This window comes from Lolium perenne, chromosome 5, assembly GCF_019359855.2.
Source record: "Lolium perenne isolate Kyuss_39 chromosome 5, Kyuss_2.0, whole genome shotgun sequence".
In the NCBI taxonomy this organism is placed as follows: Eukaryota; Viridiplantae; Streptophyta; class Magnoliopsida; order Poales; family Poaceae; genus Lolium; species Lolium perenne.
The window spans coordinates 183,871,257-183,883,150 of record NC_067248.2 but is presented as its reverse complement, the minus strand read 5'-3'; the positions used below and the strand labels follow the sequence as shown (position 1 = coordinate 183,883,150).

Genomic DNA, 11,894 nt, shown 5'->3' with positions numbered 1-11,894 from the left:
CACAAGGAAGAGGATGTGTTGAATCTATGTGGGGGAGGTGTATAGCTATTTACTCATGATATTTATTTCGAAATGTAGGCTATGGTTTTTACAATTGAATTGACAGTTTATTCCTTTTACCAGGGGATGGTCCAATGGCGTACATGTGCCTATACAAAGCTCGGATGCAATGCAATGATGCCGCTATGCCCAGGGAGAGGGAGATATAGATGAATCGTGGCGGGTCTGAAAGGAGAAGCCTGAGAATGCTAATATTGGAGATTAGTAGCAATTCGTGATATTGTGGATCAGCTGTGATGGTATTGCAGACCAGGCATCTACCTGTGTGGTGTAGTGGGTAGTTGATAAACTTTTCCTCATTCTCCATAGGCACGAGCTGCCTCTGTCTCATGTCAAAATGAGCAGTGTATTAAGTGGGAACACGGACCACTTCATTAGATTGGAGAAATACGCTAATAGTCTTCCATGTCATTCAGGCTATGTTTATTGTTTATGGACAGGCTAAAGAGCATAATGGTCATTGTTCCTTTTGGTACTCCCTCCAATTCATATTGCATGACACTAATATAGATGTATCTATACACATTTTAATTATAGATATATCTATTTTAGTGGCAATTAGTAATATGGATGGGAGGAAGTAGTTGATTTGTTTTTGGATTTAATTTTCTTCTCCTTGCCGTTTTATAATCTTTCTTGGCCTGTTGGTGCCGATTTAAGGTAATTTTGTACCAACTATTTGTACTATGTACTCATGTTTGGCTTGACTATGACATGGAAGAAATACTGGAGAGAATGTTTGAAATTCATGTTTATTCTGGCCACCACTGGCAATGGACTTCGCTGTTGTGCGTACCAGCAAAGGGAACGACGATCTACAACTGCTTAGCAAAAACACTTGTATGGCAACAAAAGCCTCCTCACATATATGGCACGAGCTACTGTCTGGATACCAGCAACCTTTGATTTTTGTTGATCTACATATGTCAGTGGTTGTGGGCTTGTGCCAACAATTAGGGATTCAGTTTTGGTCTCCGCAAGCGCCAACCATCTTAGTCCCATCATGTGTGGACACCGTTTATTTTTCATTTTGTAGCAGATCAAGCTCGGTAGAGAAGAAAAAAATTTACATATTGGAATTTCTTTCTAAATTGTTATGAATAGTCTTTTACATCTTTGAATTTCTTTCAAAAAAATTGTCCCTATCTGTCTATAGTGGTAACGTTTTGATTTATATTTCATTCTGATACTTGTCAATTATTACCTATAAAGCTTTGATACATAACAGAGACCAAAACAAGGATGAAAATGAAAGCTTTGACAGGCATTTCAGGACGCTCTCCGACTCTGTATTCCTCAAGAAAGTATTGATACTACTACCGTGTGTGAATTATCCGAAAAGTTGATTTTTTAGGGCCTCTTTCTTTTAATAAATGTGTCGTGGTTTCATCAGTTTCAGTTTAGTATCTGCATTTGGTAGCACGTTTTGTGTGTCCTACGTATTGAGGATGCCCGTCATCAGAGCCATAATTGGAGCTGAGCGACGAGAGCCAGAGTTCTTACCTGTAAATTTTTGGTAGAGGATGCATACACGCAACCGGAAGCAAATTGAATTTCCTCAAAAAATTAAAACTAGTGACATTTCTGGAAATAAATAAAAAATCGTATTATCAAAAAAATTAGGAGTGCTGTTTCAGAACATGGTAGCGAATGCTCCCTCTATTTTAAAAAAAATTGCATCTTACACATATTTTGATTTTTTAAAAAAAAATTGAAACGGAAAATTTGTAAACATACATTTTCACCTCCTCACAAAGTTGTTTCATAAAAAATCGACTTATCATGTGACGTGTGTAAAAAAGATAAAACTTAGTGCTAAAAATAATGTTTTTTACAAGATAAATCTTCTTTTTTTAAAATATTAGTTTTTCAAATACACGTATATTACGAGGATGTACATGTAAAATATTTTTTAAAAAAAATTCCGACATTTTCACCCCCATCGTCGAACAAATCCCCCTTTTGCTTTCTCTCGCCGAGACCACAAGGGAAGGAACCCTAGCCGCCGTGCATCGCCACTCCCCTCCTCCCCAACCCGCCTCCGCCTTTCTGTCAAAAAAAAAAAAAACCCGCCTCCGCCTCCGCCTCCTCAGAGCAAACCCTCGCGTGGCGATGGCGTCTCCTCCACCAGAAGAGCAGCTCCCGATTGCATCAGGTGGAACTGCTGTGCACGACCTTGCCGCTCACGGCGACGGCTACGCCAGCGATTTCACGGATCCGCCGCCAGACCTAGGCGGCCCCGCGATGAACAATATCGAATCCTGCTACGCTTCTGAGATCGTGAGCACACATGAGGTTATGGATGACGATGAGCACGACGCTGAATACTATTGCGCTGCCATAGAGGGTATCCCTGATGAGGAAATCGATGAGTCTGATGAGGACATCGATGAATATGAGGAGGCTGAATATGATGAGGACGACACCCAATGGAGAGGCACGGACAGTGAGACAAATTGCCCAGGTTACTAACTGTTCCTTCTGAAAAAAGTGTCCTTTTCTACTAATAAAGAGCTAAAATTGATCAACTGCTGATTTTATCCTTTAGGAAAGAACTACTCCAAGGAAGAAGTAGGTGAAATAGTGGACAAATGGCTTTACAGTTTTACAAGACAGTTTGATGAGTGCTTGAAAGTGCGTAAGGTAATTCTAGCCCGGGGTGATAAGAATGCTCGTCTTCCTACTTATCCTTTGAAAGTGCTACCTGAGGTAACACATGAATGCATTGACGGGCGCTGCTACCACCGTGAATACATGACCCATGATACTTCCACGAGTAAGGGCCACTTAGTAATCTGCACTTGTGCTATTTATATATATATATATATATATATATATATATATATATATATATATATATATATATATGGGAAATAGCCAGCTACTCACATTGCTAGCTATGCACACCCATCCAACCATTAGATCAGCCTATAGTGCATTTTCCACCCTACATCTAAACTAACGGCGTCAAGGTCGAAACTCGAAACTCAATTATTTTCCCAACGCGCGGCCACAGTCCCCCCGCAGCCAGTCAACCACCCGCACCTCGCCCAAGCACCTCCACCTCCAGATCCCACCTCGAGATATCCCGTCGCCGGCCCGACTCGCTCCCTCACGGAACCCCTCCCCGCGCACCACCAGCGTTCCTCCATGGCAAGCTGCACCACCGAACCCCGGCCGATTCGCCTGCGCGCCGTCGGTCGGGTGCTCCATGTGCTCCCGGAGGCGGAGGAAGATGGGCCGGCGCAGTGATGGCTTGGGCACCGCCGGCGACGAGGCGCCCTCCCGTCCCGAGCTGCTCCAGGTCGCGGCCCCAACGAATCCATCGCCCCCGCGGGGCAGAGCGCAGGCCCAGATTATGTGAGGAAACTACAGCCTTCTTCCCTGGCGTTTCTTCAACCCGCATCTCCGAAGGCGGCGGCGTCCTGCGCGTGCACGTGTGCACAGCGGGCGGCGCGAGTCATCCCTTCTTGGCCTCCCCAGCACGGAGCTCTTACCGCTGCCCACACACTCCAAATCCCGTCGGATGCGGGGAAGAAGTGGAGAGGGCGGGCCGCGCTGGAGCCTTTTCATCCCCCGTGCCTGTTGTGCGGAAGATGCCGAATTGCCGATGGAGCCCTTCCGCGGGGCGATTCTGCCACCAGGGGCATCTGCATCAGGAACCAGTTCCGTCCTCTCCGCCGTCGCTGGCACACCAGTGACGCCCAGCTCCGCGCTCCTTTCAACAACGGCCCGACAGTGATTATGCTCCACGACATGGGCATGGGCAGCCTATTATTGGTGTTAGTTTGGATTTCTATTCTCGATCTGGATTTGTTTATCTTTGTGATTTTTCCAATGTTGTTCAACGATTGCGGGAATCAGACGGAATCACGCCCATGTGATTTTAGTAGTACTTGGTGAGTTTCCATGATGAGAAGGGGATTTGGTTTCAGTTTGTTGGTCTCATTCTTTTCCTTTTTTCAAGAATTTCCTTTTTTGTTGCCGATCTAATTTTGGTTCTTCCCTGGAGAGAACATGGGAACCTTTTCTGGGCGATCGGTTGCCTTTCATATTCATATAATCTCGTGTTCCTGTTTTGCTCTGTTCCTTATTTTCATTGCCATTGGTGGTGTGGTGCGATGCTCGCGGAGTTGGGGTACAGACCTTGAGCACCAGCGCAGAGTGGGCACTCTAGATTTATGTCGCCTGCTCTGTTGCTCCATGGTTCTGAGCTCCCATAACCATCAGCTCAACTTGAGAGGCGGTTTCTGGGCGGGGCGGCAGGGCGGCGGGAGCGTCCGATACAGCTGGTCCTCCGCTCGTTCCCTCCCTACCTTCGGCGGGATCTTGGATAGAGGTTTTCCAAATTGTTCACAGGGTTGTCCAGATCATGTCTTTTGGTTGGATGTTAGAGAATTTTGTGAGGATTGTTTCTTGTAAATTTGCTGGTTCATTAGAATCAGCTTCACACAGGTTCATTTTCCTCATCTTACATGTTGCTTTGATTGTTCTTCAATCTGTACCGCGATTGTTTTGTTTTCCAATTTTTGTTGTCGCTCAGACCAATATATGAGGTCATGATTTTTCCATGCTCCCCTCCGTGTCATGTTTCTCTCCATCTCTCTTCTTTATGAGTTTCAAGATTCATGTTTTTTCACAGCACGGTTGTTCTTGGAGGATGGAAAGATCTACCAGTGATAATGATGCTATTCGGGTGTTTTAGCTCGTGATGTAGGTGGCGTGGACAATTTTGGCAAAAGATGTAACCTTGCGCGCCTACTGGTTGACGCGCCACTCTGCGCCGGCCGAGGTGACACTGCCGCCGGCGTCGTCCTGCTCGCACAATGTTATTGCTGCTGGGCAGGAGCAGGATGCGTAGCAATACCTGATTGAACCATGAGCTTCTATCGATATTCTTGCAGATCCCCATCCTCAAGAAAACCTGACCAGAAAAGCTTGTCAAAATCCCATCTCCCCTCCATGTAAAACACAAGGCAAATTAATGTAAAATCCGGGATGCACCACGTACCCTTCTTGGATGTTCAGGTGGTCGAGCTCCTAGCGATCCCAGCCACCGACATGGAAACGTCGGGAGCTGCCAGCACGAAGCTTCACGCGTCAAAAAAATTCAAAAACAAAACCATGACGCACGCCAGGAGTGACTGGCCTTGTCCTGCCATGCATTAAAAAATCATGGCCTTGTACTGCCATGCATTAAAAACATCTGTCATGTCCTGTAACCACGACCAAGGAAATAGGAGGATGGATTGGGGTAACGGCGGTGGCTGACGGACGTTTAGATCGCACGAATCGCTGCGGAAGATCCAATGATGGTTACAGCGTGTGTAGCTATCACCCTAGTTAGAAAATCCGCGTCGATATATATATATATATATATATATTTATTTAGCAACTTACTTTTGTCCTCTATATTTGCAGCTGCATCAATTCTTGGGTATCGCAAGCCAAAATCCATGCTACAGGTGTTCTCTTTGCGTTTGGCAAGCTATGAATCTTATCCCGTTAGTGTTTATGGAATATTTGCTGTTAGAGACGATTTGGAACCGCGGCGGAATCTAATCTTTAACTGTCCCAGAGATGCTGCTGTCACGATTGACAAGGTAATTAAGGCCTGATTTGTTTTCATAATGGTTGATTCCTGAACATTGATCTACGTCCATACCAGCTTTATGTCAATTAGCTTCTTCTTTGCTTGTATCCATTGAAATTGTGCTTTGTAACAGGTTAGATTTTCTTTTAGGCCTCCATTTTTAAGGATCGACCCATTATAAGATTCATGCTCTAAACATTCTATGATCACATTGACATACCATCAGATTCCAATATTTTATGATTACACAAAAAACATGCAAGACTGGTCATCATAAGCTTCCTTTATTTGTTTTTCACAAGACATAGGCTTGAAAAGGTCCTAAATCTAATCGGATGGTAGGGGGAGATGATCCTGAGGTTCCTACCTAGTGTACGTCTTTTTGCGATAAGAGATAATGTATGTGAATAGTAATTGAGCTTTGGATTACTCGACTTGTTCAAGTGTCTCAAATAGAACCCTATGCTCTGAATTTTCAAATCTTGGCTAAATTAAGTGGGTCAATCTCCATTCATGACCACATTCCCTTAGATTGTAGTATTTCTTCTTTTCAACTTAAAGAATTGCTGTAGAATTTGGGGGAAATTTTGGGATGCATTGATCCCTTGGGAACCTACGCGTAATACTCAAACTGGGGTGTGCTTACAATTGGACTCGTACGTAGGCATCATCCAACAGACTACTCTTTTTTGTAAGCACCTCGTCAGCCAGGTTCATGGGTTCATGTAGCACAACATCGCAAGCCACACCTCTTTTCTGCTTCACTTTTCTGCATCCACATGCCTCAAACAAACACTGTCAGCCACATGCTGAAATGTATAAATCTTCTCGACAAGTGTGGATGCCCATGCCCAGTACCACTTGGCCTCCCTCTCAGCTCCACTCCATCCTCTCTCTCCCTATGCTCCTTGTGGCAAACCAAGATCAGCAGCCACATCAACCTCAGCTCTTTGCAACAACTGCATGTAGATGATGGGAAATGCTATGGTTAGGGTTAGTAAGAGCAAACTCGAATTGGATTTGGGTAGTCCATGGACTTTGGACCTAAAATTCGATTAATCTTATTGGACTGGACTCTATTGGACTTGGACATCAATAGGACACACGATCCAGCAAGGCTGAGCACACTTTGGACCTAAAAATTGGATAGCCCAATATCCATTGGACTCGAGCCCTCACACGCTTGCTTTCGCGTAGCTTTGGGCAGCCGCCACTGTGTCGCACGGCATTGACCGCTGGCTCCACATCTGGCGCAGCTGCTGCACGCGCCCGCCCATAGCTACTCCTAGTCCCGCACGCAAGGCTGGTGTTTACACTACTATTAGCACATGCACGTACTGATCCATACTTAATGGCTAAGCAAAGTAATTAAAACAATAGCTACTAGCATACATGAGTTGTTGCACCACGCAAGAATTACACCTAGCTGCATACTTGCATGGACAGGCAAAAAGTTACTGCTTGATGATTCCCGCACATGTGTGCCGTCAAGGTCCATTTGGACCTTGGACTATCCAGTATTTAAGCTACTTGGACTGGATGGATTTGGATACAGTGAAATTTAACTTGGACTGGATATGGATGATTATGTTGGAGTGGACATTAGTTGGACATCTCACAATTTGGATTTGGACTTCGATCCAGTTCCAGGCTCCAAGAGCCTGTCTCTGAAACCATGTACAATATGGGGAAATTTTCTGGATGGATCGATCCATTAACCCCCACACCTACATTGGCCGCCAGCAGATCGCTATAAACTTCCCATTAGGACTCCGCTAGACTCGTATTCAACGCCCGTAAACTATGCAACACTTAACTGCATGCCGCAGTTCCTTTGCACTAAGGAGGTACGTTGCATTTGTGACTAGTTCCTAACAATAAGACTGGCATACACATGATCATTTGGTTACAACGTGCAAGCAACTAACCTACTTAATTTGACCTAAATGTGCAAAAATAGGACAGCAGTGATCTGAATATAAAAACTAGGATATCGTTCAACAGTGTCTAGTGGCTGAGAATGTAATTTACTCAAAGGTGAATGTTTGGTCATAAATGTTGAAGTGGGTGGCTAGATAAATGAGAGTGCCAAACAGAGAAAGTGTCATCAATGTCACAAGCACATGCTTTCATTTGAAAATAAATGTTGTACCTTTTGTATTCTGAAACAAAGGAGTATCACTCTATATTTGATTTAATCATGAGCTGGCATATTGTAAGTGCTTATTGTGTCAACAAATACTAATGTACCTGCAAATGGATTTTACTTTGGTCAGTACTGACGAGTTGTTAACTTGTAGGATTTCTTCACATTACCTCTTTGTAGCCCTTCTCGAGGGATGCATGTACTGGATCATGCATTACTGGAAGTTGATCTTTGGGTAAAGAAGGACGGAGATGGATCAGCTGACAAAAAGTTGCTCTCTGCGTACGTTGAGATTTATGTCCAGGCACGGTTTGATCTAATGCGAACAGGACAGATTTCTAGTGACAGTTGCAGCCTGGAGATAGATTACATGTTCCTTTCCTCGAGTGTTGAGGCTGTAATACAAGTCTACTCAAAGGTTGACCATCCTCATCATTTGAGATTCACGGCTTTCAGCAGTGGCTTTGATCATGAGATTGTGCTGTTTGGTGACAAATGTGTTGGGAATGGTAACATAAACCAGCATGTGGTTGTGGTGAAGCAGAAGGGAAAACTGGAAATTTGCTTGAAGCTGGAGAAACATGTGTTTCAGTGGACTTTTCAGGATGGGGTGGCTGGAACCATTAGTTCTCCGGGTAACTCGGTCTTTGAGTATGGCCAGTTTTTTGTGAGGGTGTTATTTGCTCCAAAGAACACACAGGCTAGGCCAAAGAGGCCTTCGTTTGCCTGAAGCTTAAAGGAGAACATGTGCAGAAGTCTCTAATTTAGTAAGCGCTAACGTTAAGGTTTAATTTCCCTTAAGATCTCGGTTTAAAACATGATATGTGTGAGGTCGGACATGTCTGCTGTCCTTTATTTTTATCGAACTTGTGTTGCTGAGAGTTGAAACTGCCTTGAAAATGTTAATGTACTGTACTTGCTTGATTCTCAGCGTCTTGCGGATATTGATTTTATTTTAAGCTGCAGTTGTCTTCAGTGAGATCTGATCATACAGAAGTTGAATTAAAATGAACTTCGATGTAAAGAATCCTAAAGAGCACTAAGCTCCCAGAATCCCAGCGCTTGTGGTGCATCTGGGTGTTGCTATCATCGGGCCGATTACTCGGAAATAAATCCTATACGACCTGGTCGCACACACCCGATGGCTAGTCAATGTCTGGACGCTGACACGTGGCAACGTGAAACTCAAAGCAGCTGGCCATATGGTTATTCCTGGATTCCAGATACCAAATCCCTATTCACACAAGGACCAAGGGCGCGTTTGGTTGCCTGCATCAGATTCCTGCACCACTGGCGTAGCGGAAAGGAATCTCCTGCCCGTTACAGACGGGTCATGGGCCATAAAAGCCACGTTGTTTGGTGGCTTGCATAGAGTATTTTCGGCCCTGTGGAAATTTGGGCTCTGTTTGGTAGATCGGTTTTCAGTCCTTGTAGCAGCACAGAACGGTGCCCCTGTTGTTTGGTTGTAACCCAGAATATGCTTCGTCTCAAAAAAAACCCAGAATATGCTTCTGCTTACCTCTTACCTTCGGTGGTGAGGTTACCAGCGATCAATAGCACAAGCAAGAACACAATTCACAGTTCAGACAAACTTAGCACTGGTCATAGTTTAAACACGGTCATAGTTCAGGACACAGGACGATCATAGTTCACCACACACCATACACGATCATAATTCAACACTAGACACAGACATGGTAGAAGTGACACAGAATCAGGTTAGCTTCAGACATGACTTTGGAAGACGGCACACCTGGTGGGCGTCGCCATGGTAACGACACATGATCATCACCTCAGTGCAGGTGTGGTCGAAGATGACTGTTGTGGGTATACTTCATGGGTGTACCATCGACAGTGCCTAGATCCGGCAAGCCCGGGTGGCCCACAGACGGTGATGAGGCATGTGGCCCATCGGGCGGCCCAGTTGCTGTTGATCATGCAGGAAGAAGTCCAGTCCAGGATCAGTAAGCCGGATCTGTACCGACATAAGAGTAACCCGGATCCATGGAGGCCCATGAGGAACCCGGATCCAGTACGATGTATATGGAAGGCGGATCCGTGACGTGCACGGCAAGATATTGTACCGTAGCTAGGCTGTCTGTAATCCGGCTAGGACTCTCCGTGTAAACCCTAGATCCGTGCGCCTTTATAAGCCGGATCCCGGGAGCCCTAGAGGCACAATCACAACTCATTGTAACAACGCGAAAGCGCCCAGATAATTCCAGACAAGCAGCAGTAGGCCCTGTCATCGTGCAGGTGTTCCGAAGCTGGGTAACTCGCGTACCACCGTCCCGTGTGCACTCCGCCCTATGGCCCCTACTTCTTCTCCCCCTCGTGAGGATCCCTCCTCCGGGGTACCGTCGATTAGGCAACGACAGTTGGCGCCCACCGTGGGGCCTGTGGCGTCTGGAGGCCGGAACCGGGAGGGTTCCGCCATGGGAAGCTACGACGACACCATCGCTGTGGGACGCGTCCTTTACGCCGGAAATCTGCCGATCGTCCCTCCGGATGAGTGCTGGATTCCGGCTAGGACAAACCCCGTCAAGCTCTCCATCGTCCCTATAGGCGGCATACACATCTTCATCGGGGAAACCGTCGATTCCGACGGAAACCCACTGGTAAGTAACGCAGACGCGACCGCCGCAGAGCTGGACGCTGTCGCGAAGATCCGATCTGAGATGCAGGAGCTTCCCAAGGAAGATTCCGCCTTAGATCTGGAAATTTCAAAGCCCACCCAATCCGCCCCTGAGCAGGAAACAACGGTGGAAGACCAATGCAGATCCGCCTGGGTCTCCCAGGTGTTAGAAAAGCAGAGGTGCCACTTCGTACACTTCTTGGCCCATACCGCCGGAACCGCCCCTCAAGAAGCCGGAGCTGGTCCTGAGCAGGTAGAGGCACCGGAAACGGCGCAGATCCGGATCTGGCTCAGCTGTCGGAAAAGCGAAGCTCCGGTTGAAGAGTCGATTTTGGGCAATCTGAGCCCAATTTCCGGAGATACCTCCTCCATGGAGTCTGATGACTTCGTTCGCAAGATAAGGGAATACGGATACAGTGATCAGCCCGAAGTCGACTCCGCCCAGCCTAAGCAGGTTCTCGCAACGATAGCAGCGCAGGGACAAACTGGATCTGAAGAGCCAACCAGCCAATCTGACCCTCAACCATCCCAACAAGGATCTCCAATGTCTCGGGTGCGACCCCACAGGGATCCTTCCTCGGAGGAAATCCTGTCAGCAGAAGAGATGGTCGCGCGAGCAGTCCTTAACACACCTATAACCCCGGGCGACGCCGCAGATCTGGAGGCCCTAGAGGCTACTAGAAAGGAAATGCTGGCCACAGCCAAGAAGCTCGCCGGTACCGAAGCCGCGTTAAGGGAAGAGAGGGCAGAAGGCTGCAGGATTGGCGGAAAACTTCGACAGACAGGACCGCGAGATCGCTGCCACACTCGAGCAAGTCAAGAGCATGAGGGCTGAGTGGGAAGTAAAAATGATCTATGCGCAGGCGGAGGCCGATCGAATTGTTAGAGAAGCAATTCCGCCTCGCAGGATACCCTTCAACACGCCCGCAGAGCACCAGCCGCTGGAAACCCCAAAGGACAACATGCAAAAAGCTGCGGAATTGCTGAAGAAGAAGGACGAAGAGGTTGATATCAACTATCTCCGCACACTTGTCGCTTCAGCAATGCAGCAGCAAAGCAAGGCGGATACTTCGCGCAGGTTGGAATCCAATCCGGATAACTGTGTATCTACCGCGCAGAAGGACGCCCGCGCTGATCGGCATCCCGACGATGAATCACACACCGGATCCTCGGAGCGCAGAAGAAGGAAAGCCAGGGAACACCCAAATCCGATCCCCGTACCATCAAAGACGCCACCGTCAGATCCAAGAAAGGGAAAGGATGCAATGTACTCTGGACGAGACAAATACCGCAACCCCTCTCCTCCGCCCAACGGTTACCCGCGACCCCCTCGCCGCCGTAGTCCAGCCGGAAACACCAGGCCCCCAGGGCATGGTGGGATTGTTATCCGCGACAACGTGCTGCCAAGAAACAGAAATAGGGAGCGCCCGCCGGAACCTCGCCGGAACCAGAACAACGTT

General features: G+C 47.0%; 1 protein-coding gene across 1 annotated transcript; it reads left to right on the top strand.

Annotated features, from left to right (window-relative positions):
• The first annotated feature begins 2,110 nt into the window (after window positions 1–2,110).
• Window positions 2,111–8,723, top strand: LOC127301181 (uncharacterized). Its single transcript, XM_051331401.2, has 4 exons — window positions 2,111–2,524; window positions 2,609–2,836; window positions 5,482–5,663; window positions 7,954–8,723. The coding sequence occupies exons 1-4, from the start codon at window positions 2,173–2,175 to the stop codon at window positions 8,527–8,529; spliced, it is 1,338 nt and encodes a 445-aa protein (XP_051187361.2). The 5' UTR covers window positions 2,111–2,172; the 3' UTR covers window positions 8,530–8,723.
• Window positions 8,724–11,894: the final 3,171 nt, after the last annotated feature.

Excerpts from the sequence above, each read along its gene's own strand:
- LOC127301181 (XM_051331401.2), top strand. The coding sequence starts at position 2,173 with ATGGCGTCTCCTCCACCAGAAGAGCAGCTCCCGATTGCATCAGGTGGA. Across the intron at positions 2,525-2,608 it reads CAGTGAGACAAATTGCCCAG|GAAAGAACTACTCCAAGGAA; the intron begins GTTACTAACTGT and ends TTTATCCTTTAG. Across the intron at positions 2,837-5,481 it reads GACCCATGATACTTCCACGA|CTGCATCAATTCTTGGGTAT; the intron begins GTAAGGGCCACT and ends CTATATTTGCAG.